At 38.5% G+C, this 21,901-nt stretch overlaps 1 protein-coding gene across 2 annotated transcripts; it reads right to left on the bottom strand.

Annotated features, from left to right (window-relative positions):
* LOC109722267 (V-type proton ATPase subunit G-like) lies at nt 3,790–9,250 on the bottom strand. Of its 2 annotated transcripts, none has more exons than XM_020250239.1 (4): nt 9,062–9,250; nt 6,895–6,989; nt 4,303–4,403; nt 3,790–4,218 (listed from the first exon to the last, which is right to left on the bottom strand). In XM_020250239.1, exons 2-4 carry the CDS (start codon nt 6,980–6,982, stop codon nt 4,075–4,077), a joined length of 333 nt encoding a protein of 110 aa, XP_020105828.1. In that variant the 5' UTR covers nt 6,983–6,989; nt 9,062–9,250; the 3' UTR covers nt 3,790–4,074. The 2 variants fall into 2 exon arrangements, with proteins under 2 accessions (XP_020105828.1, XP_020105830.1); XM_020250241.1 differs by having other exon boundaries at nt 6,895–6,992; nt 9,062–9,140.

Below are 21,901 nucleotides of genomic sequence, written 5' to 3' on the forward strand. Positions count from 1 at the left end.
AGATGAATCATTCACCATCATTTGGCTGTCGGTCGTCAAGCAAGCTTGCATAGACACACTTATGTGAGTAGCAGCAGTAGAATCTATCCACGAAGTGTATCTAGGAAGAGAAGTCAAATTAACTTCAGAACAAGCCAAAGTGAGAAGCTTGCCTCTCTTAACACGCCAAACGGCATACTTGGGATATTCTTTTTTCATATGTCCACCCTTCTTGCAGAAGTAACAAGTGAATTTTGAATCCTATTTCTTTTGCCCTTTCTTTTGTGATGTCCTAATCGCAGCTTCTTCTTCTTGCACACAATGAGAATTAAGCTCGTTAAGAGATCATTTATCCTTCTGAGTATTGCAGCTTCTTCTTCTTGCACACAATGAGAATTAAGCTCGTTAAGAGATCATTTATCCTTCTGAGTATTGCAGCTTCTTCTTCTTGCACACAATGAGAATTAAGCTCGTTAAGAGATCATTTATCCTTCTGAGTATTGCAGCTTCTTCTTCTTGCACACAATGAGAATTAAGCTCGTTAAGAGATCATTTATCCTTCTGAGTATTGTAACTCATTTTAAATTGGCTGTATTGTGTAGGAAGAGAAATGAGAATCAGATGCACAAGCAAGTCCTCAAACAACTCTAGCTTTAGTTCCTTTAATTATGAAGCAACGTGAGATATCTCCATGATGTGCTCCCTTAGGTTGTCGTTTCCTTTATATCTTATTGAAATAAGTTTAGACAACCTTTATGCACTTGGCGAAGCGCTTTTTCATTTCCCCATGGAACTTCTTAGCATTATCCTCATCAAACATAGCGCCCCTTAAAGTTTCTAGAATTGCATGTTTCATTATCATGAGACTCATGCAATTAAAACGTTTCCACTTCTCAAAGTCCCTTTTTATCTTTAATGGAACTTTTATTTGTAAGAGAAGGGGGTCGTTCTGTCCATAGCGCAATGTCCAAATCCATGCAACCGAGAACAATCACAACATTCTCTTTCCAATTCTTGAAATTTGTGCCATTCGGCACTAGGATTGAATTGATATTTGCAGATATTGAAGAAGCATCAGCATTAACTAAACAGAGAATTAGACTTCAAACATTAGGCTCATAACTTTTTTAAGAATTTTTTTCCATAACAAAACATAATAAATAAATTTAAATAATGGTGGGCCCCAAAACAAGATACCTTGTACAACATTGACATTTAGTTTTTTGACAAAAATATCAACTGTAAATGGTAATCAAATACTAAAAATTAATCCCGACAAATAATGTTTGGACTGACTAATTATTCACATGGCACACTTGATGATTGTCATATATTTATTACCACAAGTGTATGTGTAGTTTGGCCAAATAGTAACTTCTTTTGGGCCGATCACTATTCACATAAACAACAAATACACACATCCAAATATATTACATAAATTAATCTACACAAAAGAGGTTACTTTGGTAACATGTTATTTCAATTAATTTATTTTAAAAAATTAGACACCCCAAAAGTAAAAAAGTACCAAAATTTGAAAATTATATTTTGCATACAAAAAAAGAAAAATCAAAATTCTCATAAACTAGAAATATAAGGTAGGGGGCAGATTGTTAGGGGTCGCAAGATGACAGTTTTCAATAGTTTTCAAGATGCGAAATTAATCCTCCCTTGGGCCTTATGGGTTATTTTGCAACCCTAAAAACCTTATTTTATGATCCTANACCAAAATTTGAAAATTATATTTTGCATACAAAAAAAGAAAAATCAAAATTCTCATAAACTAGAAATATAAGGTAGGGGGCAGATTGTTAGGGGTCGCAAGATGACAGTTTTCAATAGTTTTCAAGATGCGAAATTAATCCTCCCTTGGGCCTTATGGGTTATTTTGCAACCCTAAAAACCTTATTTTATGATCCTAAATCTTTAAATAATCAGAATATGAAATCCAAAATGTCATAAATCGAACAACAATGTGAAAAACTAACAAAGATTCATGACAATTTTATTTAAAAAATAGACATCTAACGATTTAATCACGTGTGTCCGCTCTAATACCACTTGTTAGATCTTTATGCAAATAAATGCAACTAACCCAAAAATCACATGTAAACCGTTAGACAATTGTTAATGTATTTAATTATAAACACTAACCAAAATTCAAGCATGATGAAATATGTTCATAGACTTTAACTTCTCTCAAATACCGATCCTAGAATTGAGTGCTTCCAAGTTTGGATTCGTCATCTCTCTAATTTGCTCTCAATGGGACAGGGCAAATGATGGCAAGAATCCAACTCAGGACCACAACTGTATTGTGTTTCTTATATACTATATATAATTTGGGTCCCATAAACGTAGGGGTGGAACTGGGCCCGGGGCTAAACAAGGACCGGCCCAATAGGCCATGTTTGGGCCGGGCTTGGGTATTAAAAATATAACTTTGGGTTCGGCCAGGCTTAAAAATTTAGGCCCAAAATATTTTGGGCCTATTCGGGCATGTCCAAGTCCGGCCCGAGCCCGACCCAAAAGCCCGATATATTAATTATCAAAATAAAATATTTAATTATATACATATTATTTATCTATTAAAAGAAATAAATGATATAGTATATCATATATAGTATATATTGTTATTAATGATATGTACTTATATATATGAGGATATAATATATATTAGCAAAATATTTAGTTCTATATTAGGATATATTTGATGTTAGATATTAATTTCTTTGATGTAATCAAACTAAAACTAAATATTTTATTTTAATTTTATACAAATAAAAGTATTTATGTATTATATGATAAATGAATGAAATGAGCCTCCACAAAGCCCGATGAGTATTGGGCATTGGGCTTGGGCTTGGGCTTAGGTCGGGCCTTAGTTTTTTAAAAAAATTGGGTAAAAGCCCGACCCGAAGCCCAACATTTTCATTAGGGCTGGGCTTGGGCATAGTATTACCCGACCCAAACCCGGCCCAGTTCCACCCCTACATAAACGCTAATTAGTCATGTACAAGGCTTCTACACATTAATAGCCCGTACCTAATAGATGTCTCCAAAACTCATGTTAGATCACTTTGTGGTCCTGTTAAATTAGATAGGCCATAATATTATTGTAAATTAATATTGTAGTACATAAGATTTTTTTAATATAGAAGTAACTGTAAATAAAAATAGTATGAAATACTATTTTTATTAGATTTAGAGCAATAAAGGATAATTTAGAAATGGTTTACGATTAAATTAGAATGAAAATAAGAGTTTTGAAATTTGTATATAAAACAGGGCTAATAGTTCAACTGAAAAATTTATAGGACTGAAAAATTATGAAACTTTGAAAAGTTGATTTTACTATTTTTCTAAAGTCAGATTTAAAGTTTTGTGTCATTTGGATACTTGAGCAGTGAAAACGGCGTAGAACTTTCGATAGTCTAAAATAATCCAAAACCAAAAACTTAAGATAAATTGTATCTAATTAACTTTAATTGAGTCTGCCTGTCAAATTTAGGTATAAATCGACATGCAGAAGGGCTCCAATTGGATGTACCAGATCAAAATTGGACTAAAATTAAATTACTTGAATTATTACGGGCCTTTTAGCGGATTCTTCTCCTTGTTAGTTTATAATTTTGAATCCGATTTTTGGTGGATTCTTGATAGTGGATATGACGAGAGGTCTTTTTGATGGATTTTCGCTGAAACTGAAGCTTGGAATTGGATTTCTATGTGATTTAAGATCCGAATTTCGTAGAATTTCGCCGAGGAAATTTTTGGCCATCTTGGGAGTGTTGTGGCAGCCAAGTCGAATGGATAACATAGATTACACCGAATAATCCTGCCAGGAAAAGATAGCCAACACTTAATGTGAATGCTGATGCAACAGCACAAGTGCAAGCACCAACCTTATACAATAATGACCGAGTCTGTGGACAACACAGTAGTAGTTTATTCTAGGAAAATGCCAGAGTGACGACTACGGGCATGGAATTCAATTCCCACCCATGAGTTCTCAAAACAACAAAACCATCCAAATGGCATAGAAACAATCAACATCAACATCAACTATTATTTGGTGGTTATCCATAGGATCGCTTAATTTTTGACAGTGGTCACATGCCTTAAAAGCATTTGAACGACATCACGGGAGATGCTTTCGGCTTGTGACTTGAGGTGCTCGATCTTTGCTTCTGTTTCTTGTTCAAGGCGCTTGACATTCGCACCAGAGTCGCCGCTACTCTGATCATAGAAAAAGGAAAAGTAATGGATAAATTTAACTCCATTAGTTTATGAGGAAAAAGGTCATCCATAATTGTCGTTTACCTCCGCGACCTTCTTCTGAAATTCAGCTTCCATGTGTGCACGATATTCAGCAATCTCCTTATCCGCCTCTTCTTTAGCCTGCTTTAACCTAGCCAATTTCGCTTCATTCTCAAAAGAAAAAAAAGAAAAAAATCAGTTCCAATTAGTTCCGTTATTAATTCACAAACAACAATTGAGAACACAAATTCATCTCAATTCAACGATTAAAAGGAAAAGGAAGAATCATGTGACATCCTATTTCGTTTATAACCAAAAAAAAGTTGCAAAATTTGAAACTGCAAAAACCCAAGAACGCTTTGTTACGAATACCCTACAACATAAATTTCTACCAAAATTTAAATTAGTATCCAATCCAAACAAAGTACTCTGAAAAACTCATAACAAAAATTCACAAGATCCTTGATCATGAGCTATAAGTAAAATTGGTTTAAGGCCACAATTATATCACTTCAAACTTCTTGACTTATTTTAAACTTGAGTACTGGTTTGGCAATAGCTAGTCCGCAAGGGGAAGTAATTGTGTACTTTGAGAACCAACTAGCATGATGTACATTTCCATGGCAGTGCATTTTCTTCTTTGTTGTTATTTTACTACTAGTAGGGTAGTTCTTTTCCTTTTTAGAAGTCAATTTGAACAAGCTACCAACTTGGACCTTTTACCACTGCTCGCTTGAGTTCGGTTTACAAGGCATACAAAGTACAATGTTTCAACCAGCAGTTCTACACACTGCTCTGCTTCACTTCCTCTTGATAAAGCTTATAGCTAGGACCATCACCAAATTTTCCATACTAAAGCAAGACAAAAAAGGGCAGCAATTTACTGACATACAACATTGTCTAGAAACTCTACGCTCTTCATATCCTCCATCTTTAACTATTTGATACTCTAGGTGTCTTTATTGGATACTATATTGACACAATCTTAAATGCTAGCTTTTCATATACAACATTTTAAGAAGGTTCAAAATGTGGAAAAGGTTTGAATAGTTTATGAATATACTAGGCCTTTTACAGATGTAATTAACATCAATGATCTTCTCTGTAAAGCAATAATCCAAATTGAAAGAGATTCATTATAGATGCCTAGTTTTCTACTCTGAATAAATTGGCGATGCCTGGCTGTGCTTGCACTACCATAGATTGCATTATCAATTTTTCAATTAAATAAATAAGATGCAAGCAACTGTAGTGCTTTCTTTTTGCGTACATGCATATACATGTTTGGATGTTCAAGTTAAACATTATATCCCTGTTTATATATTTTGAGTATACATCATTGTCTAATTGGGAGCTAAATTTATATAATTTTATGAGTATAAGCACCTCGTTATAAGTCATTATTGACAATGATACTACGGAATATATGATCCATACCATTAAGTATGATGTAGAGCATTTCAAGTATCTAAAAGCCAAGTTTCGTGTTGTCTTGCGTTTCATGTTCTCCAAGTTTCAATCTGATCAGATATGGATCACCAATGGCTTGATCTTTCAGTCTCAAAATATCATAAAATGCACTTAACATACAAGTTTAAACTGACTGGTCCAATTAATATTGACAACTCTCAAAAGTATCTACTTAAACAATCTCATGATTTAGCATCATTTTACTAGTAGCATAGGTGCATACCTATAACCAGAATTGTGGTAAGGCAAATAAATGATCGCCATTACCAGGATAGAAAAGAAATGATGATAGTTTCAGGCAGCATTTCCAAATCCTAATGCAGCATTTGATAAATGTCACTAAAAGACAAGCTTATTATGTATATCATATCCTAATATTATTATTATTGAATGACTCCTTACATTCCAAATATTTATTTAAAATATGTCAGTTTATTAACATTTTTTTATATCAATGATAGCCGTGTATCTTGATAAATTATCCGTAGTTAGATACATTTTCACGCATAAATGGCCTAACCATGTTCATAAGCCATAATTTTCCTTTTCCATGAAAAAAATACTTTCCCCCCTTTTTGATAGTCTTACATGGAGCCAAACATTGCCTAACTAAAGCATATGTGTAAATCACTTCAAAATATCTTAACACTCTATGCAGAGAGGTTGACACTCAGAAAGCAAGATTGCTTCTCTAGCACCTGACATGGTTTAAAATAACTCAAATCTAAATGGAAGAACTGACGAAGAACTGAAGAGAGGAATAATAAACAGGTATTATGCTTTTTCATTTGATAATGCCAATATGGTAAAGATGTCTAAAATATTCTTATCTATTAGTAATATATTCACTGCGTAGTAAATTAGAAAAATTATTGACAACGAATGCATCGCACCAATCCAAAAATGAAGTCATTCACATCTCGTTTAGAGAATGGGAAGACAAAAAACAATGTGAAAAATGCTTCAACTACCATGCTTCATTAGTTATTAACCAAAAAAAAAAGATATTAATGTCACCAAAGCAACAAGAGCTTGTATTGCACAACAGAGATTTATTAAAAGAAGCTACATGCTTGCAACTTGCCAGTGAATGATGATGTTTCTTTTCTTCTTTTTTTCCCCCTTCACATTATGCTTTTAGAACAACACATGCACAAAGGTGAAATAAGCCCCAAAGAACATTACCATTTCTTGCAGCATTCACAATCTGTTGAGCTTCTTGCTCAGCTGCTAGCAATTGCTGGATTCCACCTTGACGCCTGTTGGGATCCATCTTCTAGCTGCTATGTACAAGATAACTTTATAGCTAATTCATCTACTGCTTGAAAGGAAGGAAAATACATGATATGAAGAAAAAAAATACCAAATTTTGCAAATTAAGCTAAAGATACTAAGACAACAAATGTTGGATGTGTGAACACGTAAGTAAAAAACTTTTCCCTTAACAGAGATAATTTATCCACGAGGTATGGAGACTCAACAAGATTGTATTTGCAAAATTTTCCTTCCACTATAGATTTCGAGAGAGAGGAACGTCGGATCCTCCATAAGAAAACAAACACCTTTCCGTTATTGATAAGTTTTCTGCTATATGCTCTTCATGCTGTGGAACCTGAGAAAGCTTCTCTCCGCTAAGGGACATATGTGACGGTGCAATCTCCTTAATAAATGATGAAGGATGATGATGCCTCAATATGGGAGTGGGAAGGTAGATAACTCTCAACCTTAGGATCTAGCAGAGAAACAAGAAAATTAAAGAGTTCACCTGAGGCTATCTCTAAATTATTTCCTTAAGAATGGGAATAACTTAATCAACTCTAATATGCAATAGCTTCAAAGTAGGTGGATCAATAAAGAAGGTTGATCAATAAAGAGAGAAGAAGAAAAAGTCCACTAGTTGAAGCTAGTTATTCTCTTTTCTGTGGTGGTTCAAAAAGTTATAAAAAATAAGAAGTTGAAAGCACATCACTTATCAACACCAGTAACGGGTAGTATACAATGTGTGAGCAACAACAAGTGTAGGAGGCCCACAAATTGACAAAGTGCTATTAGGTTGAGCAGGCAACAATGGTTGAGCAGCGAAAATTAATCAGTTGGCTATTAGTTTTGAGATGCTTGACAGCTTTTGATCATTATATTTAACTTGATTGTATCAAATTCTGACAACTAAGGTTGTATACTAGACTTTGAAATCCACCATGCTCGAAAAACATAGATCATGGAGAAATGAGAAACAAAAAGAGAATAGCAGCAGCTCAATACAAAGCAAAGATAGACCATATCTCTAACTTGAAAAATATAATTGCATCAATTATAAAACTAATTGAGATTTATTAACTTCTGTTTACCTCAAAAAAAGTAGGCCAAACACCTAAATAGAGTAAATCACCAAAAAAAAAAAAAATCAACCAAGTCAGGTCATCGGGAGCTAGAGGAATATATTCAAACACCTAATTCACTTGTGTGTACAATTCTTACAATAAAACATATTTGGTGTGTGTGTGCAATTCTTACAATAAAACTTTTTGGGGCGGGCGGGAGGTGGGGTGTGTTACAATTCTTACAATAAAACATATTTGGTCATTTCTTATCACCCCTCTTCTGGTAGTTCCTTTAAACAAAAAAAAAAACAATTTACCACTAGGATTTCAGTGGCATAAACAACAACTCCTTTTTGGTCTCATTATTTGCCATGAATTGAAAGCAATTAGCAAGCTGACCTAAGTGCTCATTGGCATCGTTAAATGAAGTTTCAAGTGAATGCAAGGTTGAACAAAATTGTTCATTGATTGAATCCTCTACAAGTGGTGACTTTCATTTCTTTGATTTTGCCGATGTGCCACCATTCGAAGTGTTTACTCGAGCACTACTTTGTTCCACAAAAAGCATCTCGACATCAGGATATTGGGTGGATGCGTGTCATTAATTCTTCCTCTAGGTTTTTTACGTTTAGGTCAACGCATGATTAATTAGGGCATAAAATATAAATAAATTTTCCCTAACATTTCCAAATCAGGTCCAGGAAAAGGGAGATGAAAAAAAAACGAAATCCAAAACTAGATTAATAAGAATAAAAAATTCCAAAGTTCCTATTAAGCATGTCCTGTAGAAAGATTGCAACTAAACAAAACAAGACATGGCTTCAGATCTAACGAAGTTTGCAACAGATCTGTAATCAATATGTGAAGACGAGGCATAAACACTCCTTAAATCGACGAAAAAAGGGAAAAAAAAAAAACCCCAAATCGGATCTAACTTCGGTTCGAAAACAATTGGTTTTAGCAAGAGAGAAGAAGTGATTAAATATGCTTGCGAAAATGGCGAATGGAGGGAAGGAGGTCGCGAAGATTACCTTGGAGGATGACGCTGCAGAAGAGGATAGGAAGAGGATAGTTGTTCGTGCGAGAGAGAGAGAGAGAGAGAGAGAGAGAGAGGGGGGGCAGCGTGCGTGTCAGAGAGCGATAGGAACGATGGTGTTGATAGGGTTTGGGGGATGTTGGAGGGTACAATTGGCATATTACATAGGGTTAATGACATGCACGTCCCTGCAAACATGATGAATTATAGATATATCCCTATAAAGCTCAACTTTCATAAGTTATTTCTGCAAAAGTCCTAATCAGTGATTTAAAAGGCGCGCCTCAGGCGCGTGCGTAGGCACCTAGGCGCTAGGCGAGGAGGCTCGCGCCTAGGAAGACCCTAGGCGGGCGACTCGCCCAGGCGCGCGCCTCGTGGGCCTAGGCGCATGCCTACACTGAGGCGCAAGGCGCGCCTGAGGCAAAAAAAAACGGCTAATGGGTTTGGACTTTGATCCAACATCCATGATCCAACTAACCCATTAAGTGTAAAAAAGAAAAAAAAAAAAAACAGGAGAAGCCCTAGAGTTGATCGGACTCCCTGACACTTCCGCTCGTCACTCGAGGAACCATCTGCTCGTCGCTCGCTAGCTCTCCACGGCTCCGCGGCCTCCGCTCGTCGCTCGAGCAACCATCCGCTCGTTGCTCGCTAGCTCTCCACGGCTCCGCGGCCTCCGCTCGACGAAGAATCCCTCTCTTTCTTGCTCCATAGTCCGCGCGACGTGCTTCGCTTGACGGCTCGAGCTTTTCACTCTCTCTCTTTCTCGCTCACTCTCTGAGGTTCAAGTGTTCAACTCAACCCACATCGAGGCTTTACCCTCTCACACTCAAGTGTGATCTCTTCCCCTCTCACACTTTTTTAATTTCTCTTCCTCTCTCACTCTACGGTCTCTACCTCTCACGTTTTTTTCTTTTTGTAAACACTAAACAGAGAGCACTCTCTCTGTTTTTTTTTTTTAAACAGTAAATACACACACTCTCTCTCTCGCTGTTTTTTTTTTCTTTTTTGTGTGAACAGTAAACAGCTAAACACTTTTTATTTTATTTTTATTTTTTGGTAAACATTGTTTTCTTTTTATTTTTTTGTAAACAGTAAAGACTATGTTTTCTCTTTTTTTCTTTTTTTTTAATAGAAAAGACAGTATTTTTTTTAACAGAAAATAATTTTTGTTTAATAGTAAAAACTATGTGATTACTCTCTTTTTTTTTTATAATCATATATCTGTTGTTTTTTTCTTTTTTGTCATCTTTTTATTCTGACGATGTGATTATTTGGTTATTCATAAAATATCTATTGTGTAATATGATTTTTAAAGAGTATTCATTGTCTTATAATAATTGTTAAAAAGTATATTTGTTTATTTCAAGTATGCGCCTCACCTCTCTCAGGCGCGCGCCTGCGCCTTGCGCCTTGTGCCTAGGCTCTATCAGCCTTTTGCGTCTTGGTGCGCTTTAGGCTTTTTAAAACACTAGTCCTAATATATTCAGGTATATCCCTCTGGTTAGGATCCGTTAGAGAGCCGTTAATTTTTTAATAGTAGAGTTGTGAAACGACAATTTTGCCCTTGCCCTCTTCAGGCTGCGGGAGCAGGCGGCGGCGACGGCGGTGGCGATGGCGACCTTGCGGAGCTTGTCGGGGTTGCGGCCAACGAGGACAAGGAAAAGACGGAAGGCGAAGGCGCAGCCAATGCCGTCGGAGGCGCCCGTGACGACGGCCCACGCGGGCACCACAACGGCGATGACGATCAGATCATCGACTACGACGATGAAGGAGGAAAAGGAGGATATGGAGAAGAAGAGGAAAAAGAAGAAGCAGGAGAGGAAGAGGAAGAGGAAGAAGAGGAAGAATGACAAAATTGTCGATTCACATTATTAATTAACTATGGTTAAGTATTTTAACTGTGGTTAACGAAATTTCTCTAACGGATCCTAACGGTAAGGACATATCTGAATATATTAGGACTTTTGTAGGGATAACTTATAAAAGTTGAGCTTTACAGGGATATATCTGCAATTCACCATATTTGCAGGGACGTGTATGCAATTAATCCTATTACATAATATGCAATATTACCTGTCTTTAGTAATTCAAAATATACCTCCCCTCAATAATATAAACATGCCTTTAGTAATTCAAAATATACCTCCCCTCAATAATATAACATACCGATGAACTAAACACACTAATCCTGATAAGATTGCTTGTAATCTTACTAAGAAAATCTGAACCAAACGCATCCTAAAAAATAGGTTACATGCCGTATGTAATTAAAAAAGGATAAAAAAAAATATAATTAAATGTATGTATGTCATTGTAATTGTATGGAAATCCTCTCAACTACAAGCCATTTTGAAATAGACCCTTCAGCTACTTTTTATTTTTGATCTACACCTCGTGAAATCTCAACTGTTTCTTGTTTCGATTCAAATTATTTTTCTAAATCAAATTTGAGTATTTGTTAGAGTATGGCTCTATAAAGCAATCAGCCAACAGTTGACAAAATCTACAGTTTCATCAACTAAAAAGTGCTCAAAATAGTTTAATTTCATAGAATCTATATCAATATTTATCTATATATCTATCTATACTAGAATATGTAGTAAATCTACAACTAAATAAAGTCAGAGACACAAATCCTTCGAATCTAAAATCCGTAAATATTTAATCCCCTCTCCTTTGATAGCTCCTGTAATCTAACTGATTTACACTTACATAATAATTTAACTCAATTAAGAAATTTCATATGCACTTTTTTAGTAAGATTGACCATCACACATACAGCATACCCTCTTACGAAGTATCTAACGCAAAAGATTTTTACACAAATAATAGGCTATAAAATGTATGGATAGTCCCAATAGCACCCTCAAATTTTCGACTTTGTCTCAAAATGTTAATGAAAATTCAAAATTTTTTAATGTTTATTTAATATTTTACTATCTAATTTATTTTATTTATTAATGCTTATTTATTTTTTTTAATAACGTTCCTTTAGCCCCCGCTCCGCTTGCGCTCGCGCGCAAGAAGCGTAGAGTCGTTGCGCACTCTGCGCTACGTGCGAGTACGCAAGTAGCTCATTAAGAGGTGGCTAATTATGTGGAGTAGAACGTTGGACTCCAACGTTCTGAAATTGGACCCTCTCTATATATTATTGGGGGTCTACTATTGATGTTTACAAGGTTTTACAAAAACAGTATAGAAAGAACTACAGTAAAATTTTGAGAATTGGTTTTATGCTTTTCACTTTCTCTTATTTATTTAATTCTTTCGTCGCCGGGTGTTGAAAGAAGCTTCGTCAACCTCTTCCGCGTTCGTGCTCGTAGGAGGAGGAATTCTGGTCGTATTTTGGGGCGGTGTTTCTGGTTAATCCCGCACGAAGGACGGGAATATGCCTTAGGGCAGTGCTCCGCACGCTTCCGGATCAAATAATTTGTCATTATTCTTTTACAATTTTTTTGGAATTTAGCAATTATCGGTAAGTCAATGTTATTAATTTTATCACAAAATTAGTTAGATTTAGTCACAATCGAAGTTCGTTGTGGTTTCTTCCCCAACACAAAACTCCTCACCTGAACAGTTTAATCCCTCAAATTTCGCAAGAACATCAGCAAAAAATTAGCCAAAGAGCAGCTTTCCCGCGTAGTATGCGAAAAAACAACGAATAGATCTAATAAAACAAGGTAACTAAGATTGGAATTGATAAACCGTAGAAACTTAGGGATTAAACAAAAAAAAAGAAAAGAAAAGAAAAGAAAACTGATTAGATCTACCCAAACAGATAAGTAGAGAACGGAAAAAAAGAAAATTAAAGCGAGTAATGGTCGAAACTGAACCTACTAAGAGAATCGAGAAGAGAGGAGCGCCGGAGAAAGAGAACGAGGAATCAACGGAGAGGAAGACGACGAGGAACGGCGCAGTTAGGGTTTCGAAATAGGCCACGGGCGATGACATTTATCGGGTTCGGGGCGAGGAGTGGAGGGTTAGGGTTTTCGTTTGTGGGCCAGGTCGGCGGATTATAAAACGGCCAATTTAGATAGTATAAATAGTCCGGCCTATTAAGGATCCGGCCTATTAAGCGATGCGAACTTTTAAGGCTAACATGTGCTAGATGTACGATCCCTTTGACATTGAAGGCATGTTTGGCTTCTAATTGAAATAGGATTGAATTATTTTAGAATGAAAAATAGAGTGATGGATCATCAAAAAATATTTGGTTCATTATCGGAATAAAAATCGGAATGAAAATTCAGAGAGAATTTTGATTAAAAGAGAGGAAAGTGATGAAGAGAGAGAAGATAGGTGTCGGTGAAAGAGAATTTTAAATAGTTTATTTTTGAATGGGCCAATACGAAATTCAAAATCGGCATGGTCCGCGACTTCACCAGGGTGCAGTCCCTCACCGTCGCAACCCCCACACACTCTTTGTCGCCGCTCTGTCACGAGGTTAGCATTTTCGCCTTGAAAATCCCCACGCGGTGCTCAAGTGTCGCACACTCGAGCCAGCCTTCTCGAGTCCCTAACACGGACAACTCTCCCAAACTTAACAGCGGAATACCAATTCAAGCATTTTGCCAAGCTTGCTCCTCTGCGAGACTTATAGCCCGACCCTTCGCCTGAAATCGAACCCCTCGTCGAACTCCTCGAGTTCCCAACGAGCAACCCCAATACCGAGGTTGGCCACCAAGCAAGGTGTATCCCGTTTCGTCAACCAAACCCTCCTCGAGAGTGCTCCGTAGCTGAATGCCTTGCTGCATTGATCACTAGCCCCAAGGACATAACAAGTTCTCCCCCCACTTGTCCCAATATGAGTCTAGCCGAGCGTCCTGCCTCACCATGCGTTCCGCTCCCACGACTTGCCCTGCACGCCACTCGCGTTAAGGTCTGGGTTCGCAACATCGCATACCATGAAGGACACTCATAAACATATATATTTCACTATCGTGCCTCATGCGCCTGACAGTGTTCATGGCCATACCGCATAAGCGGTCTGCTCGCCCGGTCCAACGGCATACATCCGAAAAGACACCCAAGTGCCTACCAAATGTGGCCCCTAAGGATGTCACGGTCAAGTCCCAACGATCAACCCGTGACAGCCCGGCCTAGCACCGCTTGGGACGACACCATCGACAGCCTCGCCCTCGCCCTCGCCCTCGACGGCGCTGCCATCCCCCTCCCGCCCCGTGAAGGCGCCACCTGGGCCTCGCCGCACGTGTCCGTCACGCACACGCGCGCCACCAACACCGTCAACGTCAAACTATGCGGGAAGTTCGCCATGTCCGCCGTGGTGGTCCCCATCACGGACGAGGAATTACGGGTGCACTGTTACAACATAAATGGCGAATAACTGCTTCGCGCACCTTTTCCTAGCGTTCAAGTTCCATGACTTAACGGAGGAGGTCGACGACATCTTGGGGCACACGTATAGAAAGAATTATACGAGCAGGGCGAAGGTGGGGGCTGCAGTTCACGACATCGGGCCTCTTCGCCGCGGATTAATTGCGCCGTCTCCTGCTTCCGTGCAGGCGCCTCCGTCAAGAAAGAGTATGCAGACATGCACTGTAAAAGCGGGCCGTAGACCATGGGGTCCTCCGCTGCAACAGGTAATAGGATAATAATATATAGAGAAAGTATGTGTGTGTGTGAGAGAGAGAGAGTGTGAGTAAACTCTTATTAAAGGAGTACTTACAAAAATATATAATATTATCTATTAACTCTAATGAATCCACAATGTTTCTTGCTACGTGGCAAGAAACCCTTCATTCTTAGGTTAATAGATATAGATAATCATAAAATAAAACCCACCCACTTTGAGCCAAACCAATTCTCTAAAATAATAAACCACTTTGAACCGAACCAATTCTCTAAATTAGCACTTGAACCGAACTGAACCAATGATCTGCCTATCTAATTTTATTTTGTGTATGAAAACCGAACCGAAGAACCATTGAACTGCATCTCTCTAAACCTCTGAACCGAACCGAACCGAACCAATTCATCGTCATAAATCCTCCTAATATTTCTTACAGTTTCGGAACCAAACCGAACAGAACCGAACCCTTTTTAAAATCAAATCGATTCTCTATATAAATTGGTTCTGAACCGAACCATAGAACTCCCTCTCTCTGAACTTTTGAACTGAACCGAACCGAATCGAACCCTATCTAAACCTGTAAATAAAACCGAACTAAATTACTCTCTGTATGCAAAGCGTTTACTGTCCGCTCCCTCTCCGCGTGCGCCCTTGCTGAAACGCTCCCCCTCCGTGCGCGCCCTTGCTGAAACGCTCCCCCTCCGCGCGCCCTTGCTGAAACGCTCCCCATCCGCGCATTCTTGCTTCTTCGCTCTCCCTCTTGATTTCGTGTGGTAAGCCGTTTCCTCTCCTCCACCGCAGTATCCATACCCAATTTCTGTTTCAGACAAGATCGTGTCTCATCATTCATCAAACTACCACCGTTTCAAATGAGATCGTGTATTATCATTTCTTTAATTAAATCTACTGGCTGCCGCTTCCTCTACCCTCATTGCTGCTACATTTTTGCCTATATATTTCATCCATCCCTTAGATCAAAACCATCATGTGATCGGTAAGAAATTTAGGTATTCTCTTATAGATTCATCTTAAATTAAATATAAGAAATTTAGGTATTCTTTCTTTTTTATATAAGAATCTATTAACTCTAATGAATCCACAATGTTTCTTGCCACGTGGCAAGAAACCTTTCATTCTTAAGTTAATAGATATAGATAATCATAAAATAAAACCCACCCACTTTGAGCCAAACCAATTCTCTCAAATAATAAACCACTTTGAACCGAACCAATTCTCTAAATTAGCACTTGAACCGAACTGAACCAATGATCTGCCTATCTAATTTTATTTTGTGTATGAAAACCGAACCGAAGAACCATTGAACTGCATCTCTCTAAACCTCTGAACCGAACCGAACCGAACCAATTCATCGTCATAAATCCTCCTAATATTTCTTACAGTTTCGGAACCAAACCGAACAGAACCGAACCCTTTTTAAAATCAAATCGATTCTCTATATAAATTGGTTCTGAACCGAACCATAGAACTCCCTCTCTCTGAACTTTTGAACCGAATCGAACCATAGAAGTCCCTCTCTCTGAACTTTTGAACCGAACCGAACCGAATCGAACCCTATCTAAACCTGTAAATAAAACCGAACCAAATTACTCTATGTATGCAAAGCGTTTACTGTCCGCTCCCCCTCCGCGCGCGCCCTTGCTGAAACGCTCCCCCTCCGCGCGCGCCCTTGCTGAAACGCTCCCCCTCCGCGCGCCCTTGCTGAAACGCTCCCCATCCGCGCATTCTTGCTTCTTCGCTCTCCCTCTTGATTTCGTGTGGTAAGCCGTTTCCTCTCCTCCACCGCAGCATCCATACCCTATTTCTGTTTTAGACAAGATCGTGTCTCATCATTCATCAAACTACCACCGTTTCAAATGAGATCGTGTATCATCATTTCTTTAATTAAATCTACTGGCTGCCGCTTCCTCTACCCTCATTGCTGCTACATTTTTGCCTATATATTTCATCCATCCCTCAGATCAAAATCATCATGTGATCGGTAAGAAATTTAGGTATTCTCTTATAGATTCATCTTAAATTAAATATAAGAAATTTAGGTATTCTTTCTTTTTTATATAAGAATTTTATTTTCTTTTTCCCAGGAATCGACGCTCACATTTCTACGATCTGGACGTTTTCTTCTTCCTAGGGTTTCAGGTTAATATTTCTTTTTTTCATGAATTGTTTCTTTTTGATAATTTAATCTTCAATAATAAGCCTTAAATATTTATATGCGAGTATTGATTTTCTGTTTTTAATCATCATATCTCTCATCATTTGTTCACAGGAAAAATGTGGAAAAGTAAACAAATTATTCATTAATTATAGGCGAATAATCGATGAGTTCTTAAATTATTTCATTGATATGTAGTTTTCCACTTAGCATTCACATGACAAATAATTAGTGGAATGATAGGGCCGGTGAAAGTTCATGAATGTAGATTTATATTAATCATCTTCAAATTCTTATCCCAATTCTTAGAATTTTCTTTCATTCATCTTTTTTCGGAGTGATGAACTGTACTTCCCTTTATCTTTCATTTGACTGCAGCAATGGCGGCACCTGTTAGCATTGCTATTAATTTTCGTCGTCTACTCCGCAAGATCTGCGCTAAATTTTCGCTCAATTCTCCGAGTTATGGAATGACATTAGATGCGGACTTGCGATTTTGTTCTTATGTCGATGTGGAAATTCCAAGAAATAGCCGAAGCATAGAAGTCATTACAAGTTGGGGTGCTAATCGTACCAAAGAGGATGCTGCAAGGATTGCTATTGGGAGGCTTCGCAACGAGCTAGGCTTTGAAGTTAAGGACACAAATTACGAGGAAAGAAAATATTTAAGAGGTTTATACGATCAGATTTGTCACGATCATGAAGAGCTTCGCGACGAATATGAAATGCTTAAGTTAGACTACGACCTTCTTAGAAGGTTCTATAATTCTTTGGTCGTATAAAGGGACCGAATTGTTGCTGACTTGGAAGAAATGAAGGAAAACATTGATAGATGTTTTGAAATAATTCACGAGCCCAACGTTGCTCCACTGGATGATGAGTCGGCTGCAAACCCTGATGAACATGTGATGCCGCCTTCTCCAGATCATTCGCCTACCGTATGTGGTCCGGAGTATACTATGATAACCGAAGAGGATCTGAAGACACCTTTTGACCGCAAAAACTAAACTTTATCTTTTTTTCTTCCTTGTTTCTCCTTTTTTTAGTTTCATCCTTCCTTATTCTGTCATCTTTTTTCTCTTTCTTTTAGGATTTTCCTTCTGTTTGTGTCGTGAGTAGCTAAGTTCTATGTTTTTGTGTTTTCATCTTTTTCTTTCGTAATAGGAGTTGATTGTTGTTTGCGTCCTTTTAATACAGTGTCCTTTTTGTTTTAATATGGTGTTCAGTGTAGTGCACATGTAATATACGAAAAATTTCGGGTTGCGATGCTAATTTTAATCTGGAAGATTAAAGTGAAATGTGAATTAGATGTACATCATTCCAGAGTGTTTCTAGACGTATGGGAATGATTTCTAGAGGTAATTGAGTATTCGGGCACAAATCGGGGGCGAGATGAACGTGTAAGGGGATTTTCGGATTATGACGCTAACTTTGATCTACGCGATCAAAGTAAGGTATGAATGTTAATTATAGTACCTCCAAATTATTTTGGAAGTGCGAGGATAGTTAATGGCAAATTTCGAAGATGCTTGGAGGTAATATGTCGGATTTTTATTTAGCGGCTAATCTTGATCAAATTGATCAAGATAATGCCAAAATGAAATTAAATGCTTCCAAATTAAATTGGTAGCTTGTGGAGGTGTATTAGCGTATTTTGGGAGTGTTCGGAAGTGTTTGAGGCAAAGTAGAAGTGCGAAATCACCTTGGAAATAGGTGTGCTGGTGCAGATTTTTCACTAAGGGCAGTAGGGACTGTTTTGTAAGGTTGCAGGGACCTCTTTATAACAGCAATTTCAGCTGCCAAGTGCAATAATGTAACACACTGGACCTTTGCAAATTACGAGGTTTGAGTGTTTGAGCTGTGTTTCGAACTTTTTCATGCTTTGTAGAGGGTCGTAGAAGGTGTTCCGACCTAAAAAGTTCGAATCCTGAAAATAGTTTTGTCCTGAGAGTTTTTACTCTCAGGGACCGGTCCCTGGTGGGAGAGATCGGTCCCCTTGGAACAGTGTTGCGGCTGATTGCGAGGCAACCGGTCCCTGACGGGTGAGACCGGTCCCCGAGCGCGTTTTCGCGGGGAGAGACTTGTCCCATGCGGGGAGAGACCGGTTCCCAAATGTTGGTTTTGCGGGACGAACCGAGAGACCGGTCCTAGGCAGGGAGAGACCGGTCCCTCTGGGCGAAATCTGCCTAGACCGAGCTTTGCACATGTTGCAAAGTTGAGGGGCTTTTCTGGATTTTGTTACTTTAGAGGGCCTATATGGCCATTCCACCCTCTCTCTCCCTCATTTCACACTCTCCCTTATGCCCTAGGAGAAGAAGAGGGAGAAGAAGAAGGAGAAGAAGGAGGAGAGGAAGTAGAGCTTGTTTGAGGACTTGGAGCTTCACCCCCACCCTCTCTTCTTCCTTCTGGTGGCTTGGAGCTTGCTTTTGGAGCTTGGTGGTGGATCCATCTTCAACCCAAGAGGATTTTGAGCTTGGATTGAAGCTTCTCAAGAGGTTAGTTGCCCATTTCTCCCCTCTAAACCTAGTTTTGATGGTTTTTGGGAGATGGAACCCTAGAATGGGAAATCTAGGGTTTATTTAGGGCTTTTTGATTAAGGGCTTTTTGAGCTAATCTAATTGGATTAGAACCTTGGTTTAGGTTACTTTGGAAGGGATCTAGTTTCCATTTGAGCTTTGGAAAGGGATTTCTACACTATAGGTGAGATTTTGGCCCTTTTGCTTAGTAGATTAATGTTTGAGCTTGTAGTTGATCGTAAGGTTCGTTTAACCTTTGTTCTTGTGCCTCTAGGGTACTAAGAGGCTAGGGGACACCTTCGTTGGAGCTTACGAAGGGTTTCGAGATGGTTCGGTGGGTTTGACCTAGCCTAGCATATGAGAAATTCTCATATCCTATGTTTTATGCTTCGTAAAGTAGAAATTCATGCATTTCTATGATAAATGTAATTATTGTGAATTTTAGGATGCTTAACATGCCTATGTTATGTGTGGTGAATTTTCGGACCTCTATGTAGTAGAGAACTAGCATGTGGAACTTGTACAAGATTGGCATCCTATTGAAACTTGGAATCATAATTCCTATTGTGAAAATGAGCATTACTTTCATGCATTTAAAGGTTTTCCTACTTAAGACTTAAAGGATCTTAGTAAGCCATAAAGAGGCTTGGGGAAGCGGCATTGAGCTCGGGTCATGTATGAACCTAGTGTCAGGGTCATTAATGGAATATTGAATAGGTGGGGTGCTTGACCTATAGTAATGCTTAAGTGTCATAAAGAGGCACTAAGCATAGTGAGAGTCGGAACTTCACCTTGAGACATAGAACTAGATCGTTGGATGCTAGTGGCTATTACCATGTTAGAGGCATGAGGATTGGGTACTTTAGATGAAGATTACACTTGCTTGTCATTTGTGCTCATTCGCACATGCTTGTGAGGGTCGCTCCCTACAAGCCGGCACTCCGGAGTTGGCCTACGCGACTTATGCTCGCTCGTGCGGTATCGAGAAACCTACGGGGTCGGGAGGGATAGACTCATTCCTAGAGTGGGAATGCTAGAGCCGACACTTAGGTGGCACAAGCTGGACTACACTATGTAGGTCCTAGAACATGTTGGAAACAATGACATTGAACGGGGAAATGACAATCACTACTAGATAGGCTTTGTAGTTGGATTACTTTGACATGCTTATAGCATAGTGCTGAGACATGTAGTATACTTGACAGTTTACTTGTTACATCATAGTATACTTGGTTGCCATGATAGATCATTATCAACATACATTGATAGAACGGATCATGATATTTACTTGTTGCCATGTTGGGACATATTGTTTTATGCATTGGACATACTTCACTTTAATAAAGCAAATGTACAACACTTGGACATCATGTTTATTCGCGACATAGTAGCTTAGCATTTTATTTATGCTTTCATAAATGCAATCTATTTACTATTTTTGTTGCTTTTTGGACTTACCCTTTTCTTTTGGGGCCTAGTGGTGCATTGAGCTGAGGTCAGTAATTGTCCACTGGGAACTATAAATTATAGTTCTCACGCCCTCTGTTTTATGTCTTATTTCAGAGCCTTCTACGCCGGGAGAGGCTAAGGACCGCGGAAAGGGTATCGCCTCGAGCTAGCTTGCTATCGAGGGACGCGTTGATAGGTGGTCTACCTCTCGTTGTTTTTTTTTTTGGAGAGGTTGAGAGTTATATCCATGTGTAGTGACCACCCTTTTTGTGTACCCCTTTTTTTAGAGATGGTTATTGTATAACTTTATGACTCACTTTTATTGTTTAGTATATTTTCTACCACCTTGTTATAGATGATAGATTTACTCTCGCTCTGATATCCCTAGTTGTAGATCATCTCTTTGGTTTTATTTTTTGCTATTATTGTAGATGTCTTATATGTGCTGACATATGGCAGATCTAAGCGCGCTACTGGGAGGGCCTCCGCCGGTCCAGGGGCGTGACAAATAAACTGCAGGGACCTATTTGAAACAGCAATTTCAGCTGCTATTAAGTGCAATAAACTGCAGAGACCAAATTGTAAACAACAATTTCAGTTTTTGTGGAGGATTTAAGAGCAATTGCTGTTACTGCTGCTGCTGTTAGTGCAGAGAACCTGCAGGGACTAAAGTGTAATAACTGGACTGCAATGCACTTTTTGGGTTTCAAGGGGTTAAAGTGCAAGTTTGTGATCTTATCACTTAACCTCAGGTATTTGGCATGTGTCCACGTACCAGGACCTTCCTCCAACAGCTCTTTTCTCATCTATTTCCTCATCTCTTTCTCTCTCAGCCATAGGAGCAGAGTAGTAAAGAGAAGCTTGTGGAGCTGAGTTTTTCTTGCTATTGGAGCTAAGAAGAAACCCTGTGGAGTTGAAAAGGAGGCTTGTGAAGCTGAAGGAAACTTTTGGGAAGCTTCAAATCCAGGTAAACTTAATACTTAATCCCTGGTTGAGAAGTATTAGGGACTGTGAAGATGATTTCTGAAGTACTGTTGGCAGATTTGGGCTTCGGGTTAGTTGGAGTTGCCGAATTGAATAACTCAGCTGAAGAAGCATCAAATTCGC

The sequence above is a fragment of the Ananas comosus genome, linkage group 16 (assembly GCF_001540865.1).
Source record: "Ananas comosus cultivar F153 linkage group 16, ASM154086v1, whole genome shotgun sequence".
Classification (NCBI taxonomy): Eukaryota; Viridiplantae; Streptophyta; class Magnoliopsida; order Poales; family Bromeliaceae; genus Ananas; species Ananas comosus.

Bases quoted from the DNA above. Each gene is read 5' to 3' on its own strand.
- LOC109722267 (XM_020250239.1), bottom strand. From the start codon at position 6,982: ATGGATCCCAACAGGCGTCAAGGTGGAATCCAGCAATTGCTAGCAGCT. The intron at 4,404-6,894 runs GTAATGTTCTTT...TTGAGAATGAAG, and splicing joins TGTGAATGCTGCAAGAAATG to CGAAATTGGCTAGGTTAAAG. The intron at 4,219-4,302 runs GTAAACGACAAT...TTCTATGATCAG, and splicing joins TTCAGAAGAAGGTCGCGGAG to AGTAGCGGCGACTCTGGTGC.